The sequence below is a fragment of the Heptranchias perlo genome, chromosome 18, assembly GCF_035084215.1.
Source record: "Heptranchias perlo isolate sHepPer1 chromosome 18, sHepPer1.hap1, whole genome shotgun sequence".
In the NCBI taxonomy this organism is placed as follows: Eukaryota; Metazoa; Chordata; class Chondrichthyes; order Hexanchiformes; family Hexanchidae; genus Heptranchias; species Heptranchias perlo.
This window is the reverse complement of record NC_090342.1, coordinates 27,285,755-27,301,458: the sequence shown is the minus strand read 5'-3', so window position 1 is coordinate 27,301,458 and position 15,704 is coordinate 27,285,755. Positions and strand designations below refer to the sequence as shown.

The 15,704-nt window shown below is 42.5% G+C and overlaps 1 protein-coding gene across 1 annotated transcript in view; it reads right to left on the bottom strand.

Moving 5' to 3' along the window:
• Positions 1-15,704, bottom strand: part of LOC137334698 (dedicator of cytokinesis protein 4-like) — a 329,737-nt gene that overhangs the window by 151,805 nt on the left and 162,228 nt on the right. Inside the window, exon 12 of the mRNA XM_067999572.1 lies at positions 12,259-12,347. Coding sequence (XP_067855673.1) covers positions 12,259-12,347 — 89 coding nt within the window. The remainder of the gene's footprint in view (positions 1-12,258; positions 12,348-15,704) is intronic.

Genomic DNA, 15,704 nt, shown 5'->3' with positions numbered 1-15,704 from the left:
AATGTGTGTGCTGTAGAGCTAAACTAATGGGGGTAGTAATTGGTATGCGTTGTGCCCGTTTTTTGGGCGTAAAGTAGGCCCAAAGCATACCAATCTGCACAGGCATTGGCCCCGCTGCTAAATTCGTGGGGCCCATTTTTTTTTGAGACGTCCCAGGTGGAGCATGAAAAGAGTGTGTTTTAAATCACATCCCTACTCAGTCCTGACTAGCCCTGGCTTGGAGGATTTGCATTGTCTCCAATGAACAAAATTAAAAGATAATATAAACTAAAAGTGGGAATTGTTTACACGGCAGTTGAGCCAATATCAAATTGTGAAACATATGATCACGGTGTCCTATTTTGCATTTTAGTGTTCGTCACAACAATTGTGTGTGTTTTACAGGAAACTTGCAGTTTTGCTGAAGTAATTAAAGGAATTAGTGCTATTCCAATGCAAATACCCAGTCTTCCACTAATGTAGCAACCTAATGTTATAGAAGATACAGCACCAGTGGAGCTTGAAAATGTGAGAGGTGCAAATGATTTTCTTAAGCAATTAACAGTTGGTATCTCAGAAGACAGTCCCAAATGTGCAAAAATAGCACTGCACAATATAAAGCAGCATGTCTGCAGGAGAACAAAATTTAAAATGCTTCAGTAACAATTATATTGATTATATATTAAGGTTCACATAACAATGGAAGCAAAAGAGGGCACTAAAAATATATCTGGCACCAGGCAGGAAGACTGTTGTACATACACTATCAGTACTTCCCAGGACAGAACCATTGCAGCAAAGATCTTAAATCCTCACTTCATCCTGAGGATTAATACTTCAAAATAGTACATAAGGTAAGACTAAACTCATATAATCCAAGATACAATATGAAAAAATGAGCAAAATAGATTATACAAATATTTAATTTCATAGCAAGTGGGGAACTCAAAGGGATAACAGAAAACTCGACTTCATTATAAAACCAATCTTCTCTCCAAGAAACTGTTGAAAGCCGGATTAAGAGAGCGTGGAGAGAGACCAGGGCAATGACATGAAGTGGGTCGCTGTTTCAGAGAGCCAGCAAAGGCACAAATGGTCTAATGGCCTCCTTCTCTGTTGTAAAATTCTTTGGTTCTATGATTCTGTGCAGCAGAGAAGGCTGAAGGGCAATTTAATGGAGGCTTTTTCAACTATGAAAGGTTTTGGTAGGGTAAATAGGGATAAATAATTTCCTCTGATTGTGATGAGGGATAATTAATTTAAAATGGTCACGAAAGAATGAACAGAGAGATGAGAAGAAATCTATTTTTGCAGAGCGTTGTTAGAGCATGGAATGCTTTGCCACATGAAATAACTCAGAGACCATTGCAAATTTTAAGGGACTAGTAAATAAACATTTGAAATAAAGGAAAATACAGGGCTATAGGGAGACATCAGGGCAGAGGGATTGGCTTTGGATTGCTCTAGTAAAGAGTCAGTACAGATATAACATGCCTCATGTGCTGTAAACTTCTATGGTTCTATTAGAAGATGCTGGAAATATGCAGTAAATCAGTCAGTTTCTAAAAGAGAGAGTAGTTACTGTTTCAATAACTAGTTACATATTTGTCTACTTTTCACACAACAAAACATTCCAAAGTGCTTTACAGGGAGGAATGGGTGCAGATGGACACCAAGGTTGAACAAAAACCAAGGTTGCACACCTTCAGATATAGCATTATTGAGTAGCAGGAGAGGAAGTTGGAATCAGCACCTAAGATTTGTACTTTCTGATTTACTGTGCATCCCCCAAACCCATTCCACCATTGGCACTGAATAGGATGGCTTCAGTAGAACTGAAGAAAATGCAGACTCATCAGCACTTGATATCAAAGAGGCAGTTGGACAGCATGATGACAATCTTGGAACAATGGGTGGTGATGGAGAAGTACAGCTGGGCATCATCGGCATACACATGGAAGCTGAAGTCATTTTTGAAGATAAGGTCACCAAGGAATGAGATAAGGAATTGGAGGGAGCCAAGAATGGAGCTGCAAGAGGGGTACTTCAATGATGTTAACACTAACCCTAAAATTGGGGATGAAGTCTGAAGTCAGTTAAACTGTTAAGAGTTACTTTGGAGTGACTGGCTTTAGATTCAGAATGTCATGGTAGTATCATGCCAATTGAGTAGATATGTGGGATACTGTCTATTGTGAATAGCTCATTGGCAATTACCTTCCCAATCTACAAGAAAAACAATGGCCCCAATTTTATCTTTGGGTCAGTTTTGGGCGGGTGAATTTTTGTTCAGTTTGAAACTCATCCGCATCAGCCAAAAAAAAATATTCAGGGTATTTTAACTCCTGGCCTCATTATAATCTCACCAGTGTGTTTCCCACTAGATTGGCTGACCTGATCGGAATCCTGCCCACTTCTGGAGCTACTTCGGGCGGGTCAGCCAGAGGCTTAATTAAAGCAACGAGAGGTTGCATTCCCTTCTGGCTTCTTTTGTTTCCAAGGTGCTGGAAGGATCTTCTCTGAAATGAATAGGAGGCAAGCCTCCAGGTTCTTAGAAGCCTCCCTGAAGCTGCTTGTAGAAGAGGTGAGGGCTGAGGAAGGGAGTTCCTGTTCCCCAGCAGTGGCAGGAGGGTTGCCACTGCTGGGGAACAGGAACTGTCCCGCAGTCATGGAGTGTGTGTGCAGAAGTCGCTGGCTCCAGGAGTGTCACCCCAGGGCCTGGATACAGTGCAGGAAGAGCTTCATTGACCTCACTAGAGTAGCAAGGGTGAATACTGCTCTTCATTTATCTCTCTTTCTTTACAACACATGGCAGCACCTCCCCCTACACTTCCCCTTCACCCCTCCCCCTATACTCTCAACAATCCCATTCCCTCCATTACTTCTTTGACCGAGGAGTGGAGGCTGACTATATTGATTTCAATGGAAAGTAAAAACAGGTGGAATGTAAAATGTAACCCGATCCTGTCAGTTTACTGCCAAGAGGGTTAGGTTAAAATTACCACCTATGGAAAAGTGTATGGGAGAACGGGATAGATTTGAAGCAGTGGGTGATTGCGAGGTCTTATTTTTTGGGAGTGGTAAGATGGATTGCATATCTAGCTTAAGATATCTGAGCTATGAGGAGAGATTGAAGAGTCTAGGATTGTTACTCTGAAGAAAAGACTCTAAGTAGATATTATTCAGTTATGAAGATCCTTGAGAATGGATAACCTGAACTCCACACAACTTTTATCCATTCTTCTATTTTCCTACATTCTTAAGTCATCCAGATGTAGAAAAATCAACAGGTCTATACCACTATCAAAAGATGAAACCTAAAGGACATCAGCACTATTCATTCATAAGAATGGTAATGAACCATGGACCCTCATAACATAACATAAGGCAAGAACCAACAAGCATGGACAACCGAGGGTTTGCCTATGGTAAGAAACAACCTCTGTCGCAATTCCTTGGTGTTAGACCACCACAGCTAATCCAAAGTCAGTATAAGTACTGAAAGTCTGGCCAAAATGTTCATTGTTTGACAGTGCTTGAAATTTCACTCCAAATTAGTGCATATTAGTAGGGCTGAACTGCAACTACTGCAGGCCTTAGTGTGCCATGAGGTTGCCACATACTCATGCAATGACTGACCGATCAATGCAATGACCAACGCATATGTATATATGAAAAAACTGCGAGAGAAACAGGAACCATCAAGTCAGTTCCAAAATCAGAGTGTCATATTGTGTGTCTTGGTCATGCCTTATGCCAAGAGGCCAGTCAGTTTAACCTCAGTGGTGGGGAAACTTTTAGAAACGATAATCCGGGACAGAATTAAGAGTCACTTGGATGAATGTGGATTGATTCGGGAAAGCCAGCACGGATTTGTTAAAGGCAAATCGTGTTTTAATAACCTGATAGGGTTTTTTGATGAGGTAACAGAGATGGTAGATGAAAGCGATGCAGTTGATGTGGTGTATATGGACCTTCAAAAGGCGTTCGATAAAGTGCCGCATGGTAGGCTTGTCATCAAGTTTGCGGCCCATGGAATAAAGAGGGCAGTAGCAACATGGATAATCTGGGGGTATATGTGCACAAATCGAAGGTGGCACGGCAGGTTGAGAAAGCAGTTAAAAAAGCATTCAGGATCCTGGGCTTTATAAATAGAGGCAGAGAGTACAAATGTAAGGAAGTCTTGATGAACCTTTATAAAACACTGGTTCGGCCACAACTGGAGTATTGTGTCCAGTTCTGGGCACCGCACTTTAGGAAAGATGTGAAGGCATTAGAGAGGATGCAGAAGAGATTTACTAGAATGATTCCAGTGATGAGGGACTTTAGTTACGTGGATAGAGTAGAGAAGCTGCGGTTGTTCTCCTTGGAACAGAGAAGGTTGCAAGAAGATTTGATAGAGGTATTCAAAATCATGAAGGGTCCAGACAGAGTAGATAGAGAGAAACTGTTGCCATTGGCGGAAGGGTCAAGAACGAGAGGACATAGATTTAAGGTGATTGGCAAAAGAACCAAAGGTGACACAAGGAAACACTTTTTTACACAGCGAGTGGTTAGGATCTGAAATGCACTGCCCGAGGGGGTGGTGGAGGCAGATTCAATCATGGCCTTCAAAAGGGAACTGAGGTAGTACTCGAAAGGAAAAGATTTGCAGGGCGACAGGGATAGGGCGGGGGAGTGGGACTAGTTGGATTACTCTTGTATAGAGCTGGTGCAGACTCGATGGGCCGAACGGCCTCCTTCCGTGCTGTAGCCTTTTTATGATTCTATGATGATGCAACAAGCCAAATGTTCAAAGTTTTCTCTTCCAGGAACCAATGTAGTGGCCTCAGCTTGAAGAAGGTATCCATGCTGGCCACCAACAGAGAGAATAGCAGAGGACAGCAGCAAATGTTCCCTCACCATATGGCAAGTCATCACTGAATGGAAAATGAAACAATTTAATCACTCCATATACTTAATTTATCATGATAAATTAGAAAAGAAAAATCATAATTGTATTGCACTGCAAAGCTTAATGGAGATTTATTAAATTTTCTGAGAATGTGATGAAACTGGTGATGAGAAAGGAGTACTTGAAGGATTTTTGTTCTTTTTTTCAGAAAGATACAGGAATGTCACCAGATTTGACATACATCCAGAAAATGCAAAGAACTGATTCAAATTATTTGGGAAAATCTGATCTGGTTTCAAAATTTCAGCATGGTGCTTGTTTTGTGTAATTTGCACTGATAGGCCTTATAAAGCGTAAAGGTGACATTTCATGTGCGAGGGGCAGGAATTTAGTGCACGACTGATCTGCTGGTTTCCACCCTGTGTATAATAATCTCAAATTGGCTCCAATGTGGGGGCGGAAGAAGCAGTAACCCAATAAACAGTCCAGGCATGGAATTGACGGGTTTAGGGTGGGATGACATCACATGCCAGGCCCAAGTGGAGGTGCCTCTGCCCCCACCTTTCAAGTAACATAAGCTGCTGCATTGGCAGGTTTCTTGCCTCTTGAACCAAGAATTCTATCCCTTCTCTGTCTTATTTCAGCCAGCAGCACCTCCACATTGTGGCCTGCAAAGTTTGAAGCCCTCTTCTTTGCTCTTTTGGCAGGTGCAATTTCTTTCTCTCCTCCTGTGACCTTGCCCCTTAACCAGAAGCAGGCCTTTAAATCCTGCTCTGCGCCTGCACCTTCCTCAGCCCTCCCCATGTATACATCCCTCCCGTATCCTACTCTGCATTATTTAAATGAATTGATCCAAAGATTTCTGGCAACGTCAACATTCTATGGTGCCAGTTGCTGGAATTCTCTGCACTTTCACCTGAAAAGTGGGGCGAACTGAATTTCAGGCCCCCGGTAATTTTCCATTAAAAATTATGCCGTGTGGAGATTAAAACAATATTAAAATACAAGTCTTTTAACTTTTTTTTTAAAACTTTCCTTGTGGAGCCAGGAGAATGCCTGAAGTGAAATCACATGACAGTGGTGGAAATTGCAATATATTGCTATAAAAAGGAAATTTCTGCCATTTTTAGAGGAATGAAATGAGATCTATTTCATATTTCTCTTTGTTTGGATTCATCCAGAATTTAGTTTCATTAGGTGCTCAACGCTCGTCTTGTAATGCCCATCCCTCTTCGGGAAAACTAAGTTTGAATTATAGGATACATTTTTTTTTTAAAAGAGGGTGCCTTGAAAACTTCCAAATTTCAGATCAAAATATAGAACAATGTATGTTTCTACAGCGTTCCTCACATACAGATAGATATCTCAAAATGGTTTAAAAGGAGGCAAAACAAGAATAGAGTTAGAAACAAGGGGTAGAGCAGAAGGCACAGTTGAAGAAAAGGGCTATAAATAAACTTTTGAAAGTAGGGAAGGATGCGGCCAAGTGGAGGGATGTAAGGAGGGAATTCTAAAGGGCAGAATATAAATGACTGAAAAGAGCAGCTGCAAATAGTGAAGCTGACAACATGGGAGACAAGCAGTAGACTGGTCTCAGGGGAGTATGGGGTGCATGCATGGATGCATGACTGGAGGAGATCATCGAAATTGAGTGGGGTGAGGTCAAGCAAGGAGGGGTTTAAAAGCAAGAACCTTAAAGTCAATTTACTTAGGCACATAAGTCAGTAAGGCTAGGCAAGGACAGATGCAATGGGAGCGTGGAGCCTTGTGGGGTACGATAGTTGTGAATGAGTTGTCATTACGGAGGGTGTAGGTGGAGAGGGCAATTCGGACAGCATTTCAGAATGGGTCTCCGGTGATAAGGGTGTGGATTAGGGTTTTGAAGGTGCTGGGGAAGAGGTAGGGATGGAGGCAGATGTTACATAAAATGAAATTGTACACAACCATGTTCTGGAGCAAAAGTTTGACTTTTGCGATCTGGAAATCTAGTGTAATTCAAGAGCATCACAGACTTCACGGGACTTTTTGTGAGTAACATAAACATTGTAATTCCACTCCTAACCTGTGGAGTTTTAATATTTCAGAGTAAATATTTTGAACCCGTTTTGAGGTTTGCAAAAGAGCAAAGTAATGTTCCAATGGGAGGTCTGGTCCATGACTGTTGACGCCACTCTGCATAACAACATCCAATAAATTTCACAGATTGTTTTAGTGCTTCTAATGTCCATTTCGTTTCTTAATAATGTTAACTGCTGTTCGTTTGCACATTTTATACTCCAACAATCATTTCTTTACATTTCATTGAACAAACCATAGAATTTACTCAATCAAATATCACTTTAGATTTTGGCTGAGAAGACTTAAAAGCACAGTTCAGCGTAAAAGTAAAAATTGACTGTGACAGTTAATACATGGTACGTTGCCTACTATGATGCTAAATTACTGCCCTGGAGGTTACACAACTGACTGTGTGCATTGAAAGGAATAGATTATCTTTGTCAACTCATTACAATCACAACAAATCAGATTAGTTGCAGTCTGGTAAACAATGTATTGAAATACAATGCACAGAGCTCTGGTTTCCCGAATGTCACAATAACATTAAGTGAGGAAGGAGAAAAACATTTGCCTGAGGAAGGAGAAAATCTCCGAAAGCTTGTGAATTTAAAATAAAATTGCTGGACTATAACTTGGTGTTGTAAAATTGTTTACAATTAACATTAAGTGAGCAGAGAACAAGCAGCTCGCCAGTTGCACCAAACGTATTAATTCCAACTCGAGGTTATACAAGTCGTGCATCTCTGCTCTCCTTCCACATCACAGTCAATAGGAAAAAGTACAGTACTTTTTCGGGTCACTGAATTTCAGTCAATCACATTCAAGATTCTTTTGCACTGGTGCAAATTAATCCAAAGAGCCATACTTTGCTGTCAAAATAACCGTGAGGTTAATGGCACGTGCCGTTATTTATGCGTAAATGGTACTGCAACTTCAGGCGAGGAGCAGATGCGTGGCTAAATGCTAATTTTCAAAAGTTGCTATCTGAGTTGCACTGGTCTGACGTTAGCTTCGCAAAAATGGTATCTCACTGTCTGTCTCACCATTGAAATGCATCGAACGTTGTGAAGTTCCTGTATTTACATGGTAGATACAAACTAAACTCGCCACAGAAAGTTAGGTCTTATCATTTCAAGTATAAGCACCCTTTTAATGATGTGATAAGTATTAATTATTGCCAATCAACCTCTCCAGCACTGAAAATTAACTACTACAAGTGTGGAGTCTCATTCCTTCAGATATTAACTGTTGTTGGCAATTTTAAAAATGACAAATTTAAAACTTGAATTTTATTTTTATTTTTACTTTTACTTTTTTTCTTCTCTCTCAATCAAATCTTTCTTTCCCTTTCTTTATTTCTCGTTCTGTACCTGACTTGATATTGAATTCACCCACTCTAATTTACACTTCCTTCTCAGTCCTTGCGCTTTTTATTTCTCAATCCTTCAATCTAACTGGTTAAGGAGATACTCAGTTGCTTGCCATGTTCACTCAGGTCCCAGATACCCTGTTTCCCTCGCTGCAACATTATCTCCTCGCACTACTATTTAATGGACACAAATGTTTTGAGCTGAAGAGTGCAGGGGCAAGTCTAATTAATGGCAGATGCCATTCGATATCCTGCGACAGCAACATCTGGCCCAATGTGATTACATATTAAGGCAACACTCTTTTCAGGTTATTTCTGCCACGACACAGAAGATTCAGCTTCAAATTAAATATCATAAAACCTGAATTTTGTAGACTGGAAGCAAATTAAAATTTTCAGACAATTTTAAACTAATTTTAATTCTATGGGCAGCATTTTAGCACCCGCTATCGGGTGCGTTACTGGCGGGGGGGCCCCCGAAAATCGTGAAATCCCGGAGCGGGACCGGAGCCCGCCTCGAACCCGCGCACTTCCGGGTTCCCCGCTGACGCGCCGGTGTGCGCGCGCAGCCCCCGCTGGTGGGAATCCCGCAGGCAATTAAAGCCAGCGGGATGCCACTTGAAAGTATTTATTTGGCTTGTTCAGGTCATTAACTGATCTGATTAAGGGATTATGTAAGGAGGGGTGGGATTTTAGAGCAACCTGGGACTGTTTCCCACACTGGGGGAAACACTCCTAGTTCAAATGGACCTGTTGCAGCCATCAGCCTGTGGCAGCTGGAAAGGTCCATTTGACAGGTGCGGGGGGGGGAAAGAGACCCTCACTCATTGCAGGAGGCCACTCTGTCACTTGGGACAAAGTTTGGCCTCCACCACCCTCCTCCTGACAATCAAAGTCACCAACTTGCACACTTACCTCGGTGTCCAGACACATGTACCTACCTTGCGGACACCCTCAGATGTACATCTTCCGGATGGGGGCCGCCGTAGCTGCAGTCATGACCTCCTCGGAGGGCGAAAAGCATCACCAGCCTCGCCATCCACGCCGTCCACCTCTGACACGTGGAGCTCCACAACACAGTGCTGTGACACATCCACCTGCACAGCAGGAGGGAGGGCTACCGCAGAGACAGATGCGTCACAGAGGGCACTACCCTCGCCACAGGGTCCACAGACCGAGGCTCAGCTTCCTGGGCCTCGCTGAGCAGCAGTGCAGACGGAGGCTCAGAGTCACTCGACATGTAGTCGTGGACATCTGCAGCCTCCTTCATGCCAAGCTGCTCCTGGCTGGCCCGAGCACCATCGTCTTACCTGTCGCTGTCAAAGTCACCACTGCCCTCAACAACCTCTCCTCCGCATCCTTCCAGGGTGCAACCGGGGACATCACCGACCTCTCTCAGCCGTCTGCACAAAAGAGCTCTGCAAATACACCTACACCCACTCTGCAGTGACACAATGGGTGGCATCAGTTGTGGGTCTTCATTGTGATCCTCAGGAAAGGGCATTATTGCATAAACCAGACAAGATTCGCGAAGACATGGCAGTAGTGGTGCCAATATATGTAATGTGAGTTGGTCAGAAAGTCAATATAAATAACAACCATGACAAACCCTCAAACACCCTTGTGCATCCCCTTCATGCTCACGACACGTTTGCCTTACAATGCCTACTGCACATATGTGATGCATTCCCTGTGACTGCAGCACAGGTAGTGGCAGGTTGAGTGAGGCTGGCCGTGAAAGAGATGCACGAGAGGGTGAGTACGAGATAGAGCCATGAGATTGTATGAGGATTGGGTTGAGTGGTAGTGGCGGGATGAGTACTGGCGAGGTGGGTAGGAGCAGGTACGATGAGGATGAGGTTTGAGTGGGTATGAGGGGTGATGTGACAGAGTAATGTTGGCAGTGCAGAAGGAGATGTGGGTTGGGGGCGGTGATGTGGCAGATGGAGTGTAGGGGAAAGAGTAAGTGTACTCACTTTGGCTGACCTACTGAGGTCATTGGAGCGCCTCCTGCACTGTATGCAGGTGGGCGATATGTTTTTGGTGCTGGTGACCTCCTCTGCCACCTCGAGCCAGGCCTTCCTGGTGGCAGAGGCAGGCCGCTTCCTCCCGCCTGCCGGGAGGAAGATCTCTGTCCTCCCCCTCCTCCTCACCCCATGTATTGATACCTGGAGTGAGGCATCATTAAACTGGGAGCAGCCTTCCCCCTGGGCTGCTCCATGCTGTGATTTTTTTCTGTTTGTTGCAGCATCTGTCAGTGGAGGACTGCCCCTTTAAATAGAGCTCCTCCAACTGACAGATCTTACTGCACATGCGCAGTCCACCCGACGTGCAGATCAGCAGTGGGGAACCCGGAGGACAAGGTAAGTGGATCCAATTAGTGGATTGTGTGCTACAATCGCGCGGGAAGCTGACTAATTTCACCGGGCGCGTTACCCACGTGCCCGAAAGCCCCCCCGCCGAGAACCCGCAGCCCTGCTAACATCGGGCCCTATGTGTGTAAAAGGATGACAGCCGAGAAGAAGCAACATTATTCAAGAACTCTACTTCTACAACATGGCCCAATAAAAACCTAATGTCACTAGATTTTTCATCATTATAAACATTACATCAATGCAAGGGTTTTTATTTCAACTTATTCAAAACGATTTTACTTCCTTTTCAATTTGAAAAAAAACAAAGCAGAGACGTCACCATTGCTTAGTACAAAACACTGAGTGGTTTCCTTCTCTTAGAACAAATTACAGCTTTCTAAATCGTTACCATGGAGGCCTTTGTGTCTTCTGTTTCTGCTGCTTTATATTGTCAATAGCAAATAGAACATGTTACCATTTCATGGATGTTGAAGTCAAACACTATAAGTAAATCACTTGTTTTTAATTACTGAACTATAACAGATACCCAAATGTGTCAATTGCTGGATACTGAATTTATAGCAACAAGAAAGCAGACCAGTATTTAGTGTAGCATTTACTTATTAATTACACTCTAGAACAAACTCCCAGCCATTTTTAATACTGTGAGATATAGAGTTTTGCTTTCCTTCCTTCAACCCAGTGCTATCCTTATTCTTCAACACAAAATGTCTCCATTTAAGTAAGTATATTTATTCTGTCCATTTTAAAGAAATATTTCAGAAAATGGTATCTTCGATCAAGTTTTTTAGTGATCTCTTCGGCCCAAGAATGTACCTCTCTCTGGGATTTTCTGCTTGAGGTAAGTAGTGTCAACACCACGGACTCCTAAGCAAAGTATAGCATAACTAGCTGAAAAGTAAAGCTCCCTGTGCTCTGTGCAAAAGTGAACCTTAACTCTAACATTAGAAGAGCATCGTCTGTTGCAGTTGTGATTTTTTTTTAAATCTCTGATACTGATTTAGCACAGATTTGTAAGGTGGACCTATGCCCACAGGTAATTGGTTTGAGACTGCCCCAAACCCACTTCATACAAATGCTTCACACAGCAAGGAGTCTTCCACCCTATCAGTCTGGGCTGGATTCAAACCCAGGCTCACAAGTACTTATCCCCAAAACACATAATTCCATCTGTCAGCAAGGTTATTAACATCTTAAAATGTTATTTTACTATCCAAAGCTATTAAGTAGGAACTTACTTGTATAGGAGGTGTACTTGTTCTAATTTGTCTTTTGATATACTTTTGATGGAGCAATATAGAGGAATTATTAGCTTATAGCTTTCTGGAACTAAATTTGAAAGGTGGCAGTGACATCCTCTTATAAGTAACTTGACAGCAACATGGCTGTCATTGAAAAGAGAACTTTGTTTCTATGCAGTTTTGTATGAGGACACTGAATGTCTATCACAGTTCCACTTACGTAATTTAATCCTAGTAGCAATTGGTATGGACACTCAGCGTGTCACGTGAAGTATTCCTAACCAATAGTATTGAAAAATCTTCATTGTGAGACCCAAAACATATTGAACATTTTCCACTTACCAGCATTTGAACTTGTCAGATTGTACCGTGCATTTAGTTTCTTGATAATATTTTCATGTATTTGGTACCATTCACTTTCAGTATTGCACCTAGAACAAAAAGAAATGCATAGTTTCAAAAGTGAATCTGAAAAATGTGTGTGTAAATATTACAACTATCAAAAATTATCTAAAGCCATTGGCCACAAATTTGCTCAGGTCATGATCTTAGTGGTTATGCTGGAATTGCACCAGATGGTGCCCTTCAAAACTGACCCTGCTGAACCAATCTAACCACCTCCACTCAATTCTTGGATACAGTCCATAATTTTTATTGCAAAAGTACATTCCCCCCCTCCCCCAAGCAATTTCGATATTTCACTTCATTTGCAAATCAAGGGTGACCTTTTTGTTTATGGAAAGACACCAATGAGTTAAAATGTTGAAAAACCCCGAGTGGACTTTACTTCTTTTCCCTTCCTGTTCAATTGAGTCCACCCACTTAACTAATGGGAATAATTAAAGTCACATTGCACCTTGAATTACTGAGCTTCAATTCCATCCATCCTGGTAAAGAACTCAACATCAACCATTTATATCTGCTCTCAGCAACATCAGCCAAATGATATTCAAAAGAATAATATGACCTACACCTATCATCCAAACTTATCGCACCTTGGATAGGCCTCTTCAACGGGCCATCAATTTCCATATGCAAAAAAAAATGTTCTGGAAAGCAAAATATTCTTACATCCTTACTATTTAAAAATGGAAAAAAAATCCTAAAAGAAAAAGAGTGTTTCTATTCATGTTACAACTTTGCAGCTCTTAAAGGAACAAAATATCTTAAATATGTTCTGGGTATTTTACAAAGGGAGCTGTAAACCCACAAACTGCCACTAAACAAATGAACAGAAGAGTGAAATAATGCCCATGGCCAAGAAAATCTCAAACTAGATAATATGGGGAACATGCAGAATTGAAAGTCCCCTAAAACTAAATCATTAACCGATCATCCAAGTTTCAACATCAATCTCATTAATCAATACAACTTATTTTCAACAATGGTTTTGTAATGCCCTAAGATCACCATCTTCACATCATAAGCACATTTGTAATGTTTCTCTAGACTACTTAAATAAAAAAATGCAAATGCTAGAAACAGGAAACAAAATCAGCAAGTGTTGGAAATATACAGTAGTAAAGAGAAAAGACACATTAATGTTTTGGTTGTGACCAATCTTTTCTCTTTACAGAGGTTGGGCCTAAATTTGCTGGAAACTTGCACTATAGTAATGACGCACAAACGGTGTGCGCTTTTATTTATGTGTAGGAGTTTCAGGAAATAATGGAGTAAGTTATGCCATTAGTTGCGTTGTGCCATAATTTGCTGGGACATTTGTGCCGCTTCATTGATTTATCTGCATAGGCGAGACTAAGTTCATTCTCATTGCTCAGCCCACCATTGCAGTCAATGGCGATCGCCAATTTGCTGGATTTACGCCATTATTCATGCCACAGCCACTTAGACTGAAAAATAATGGCGTGGGTGGCCTGGAATTGATGTGATTTATGACCCTCGCATGATACTCAGCCTAGGTGGCCAATAACGGGACAATGAAAGCTGAGGAGCCTCACTCCAGCAGTCTGGAAATTGTTGTGACTTTTTTTTCATGGCTGGAGACTGAACTGATTTCGCGATTATCCCCCTCCCAGAGAGCGTACAGGGAACAAACGTCATTTGAAGCACTGTTGGAGGAGCTGTGGACGCGCAAACTCCACTTCACCAAGGAAGCAATTGGCCACCTCTGTGAGATGCTCCATGAACATCTAAAGCCAAAATTTACCTTCTGTAGGGCCTTGTCAGTGGCAGTGAAGGTGACGACGTCCTTCAATTTCTATGGCTCCAGCTCATTGCAGTCAGGCACTGGAGACATCTCGAACAAAGCCAAAGAGCTGTAAGGATCTGCATTCAATAGATGACAGATGCTATCTTCTGCAGGGTGTCTGACTTCATTAAATACAACATATCCCCTGTGCAGCAAACTGACAGATCCATCAATTTCTACAGGCTTGCTGGCTTCCTCAGGGTGCAGGGGGCCATTGATGGGACCCATGTGCCACTGGAGGCTCCACTTGAGGAACCTGTCATTTTCATCAACAGGAAGGGTTATCACTCGCTGAACACGCTAATTATCTGCGATGCCCAACTGAGGATTCGACATGTTAACTCAGAGCATCGGGGAAATGCTCACGACATCATTGTCCTTCACCACCCTACCATCCACATCTTATGCAGCAAGGAGGGCAAGGAGGTGGACAGATCCTAGGGGTCAAGGCCTACACACTGAAGCCGTGGCTGATGACACATTCTGCATCACCAATAGCACAACACAGGAAAGGTTCAAGCATGCACACACAGCGACCCGACAAGTGGTGGTGAGGACCATAGGGGGTGCTCAAAGCATGCTTCTGGTGCTTGGACAGGTCAGGGGTTGTCCTAAAATATGCCCCTGATAAAGTGGCAAAGAGTGTAATGGTCTACCGCACACTCCACTATTTCACCCTGCAAGAAAGGCTCACCCTTGACTTGGCAGACAAGATGCCCATGGAACCAGATGATCCCAACTTACATGTCCCTGGGTTTATCGGTGATGACCTCCCAGAGGAAGGCAGGGCAGAGGAAGGCAGGGTGGCAATGGCCACAGCAGCAGAAAGGCGGTGGATCAGGAAGTCTGCAACAATTTTTCCATGGAATGATCCCCGTGGTGATGCGAACACAAAGAAGGACAAGCAAGATATCAGCCAACAGTTGAACTTTTATTCAGTGCAATAATGAACAGTCAACAAACAACATCAATGTAAAAGCAGATGAGAACAAAAAAGCAGTAAATACTCATGAGGATAACTCTACAAGAAAATTGAACTGTTATAATACCTGCAGACACAAATGGAGGGATCCACACCCCTCTACATATAGCAGCATTGTTGGGCAGCTATGCAGTAGGTGCAACAAGGGAGGTGGCCGAGGACTAAGGGGCCAGCAGTGTATTGAGGTAGTCAATTAAAAAGTAAACAATTTTACAACACCAAGTTATAGTCCAGCAATTTTATTTTAAATTCACAAGCTTTCGGAGGCTTCCTCCTTCCTCAGTGCAGAGTTCTATAAATAGTGCTTGAGATAGAAATGTTGTTAACAGTAATAAATAAATATTCTACAATGAATGTGTCTACATCACTGCCAGTAAATTAAGTAGCACTGTGATGAGGTCGTCAATTAGAAAGTAGCATTGGTAGTTGCGCAAAATTTTTCTTCTAACAACACTTTGAATGTAAATTTCTTCAACAGTATTAAACAATTTTTGAAAGAGCAATACTTGCCAGGGATCAGGGAGTTGTGAAGTGGGTGGTTCCTGATGCTGCTCCGAGGTGACTTGGGGAACAGGTGTGATCTCCCTACTGACAGCT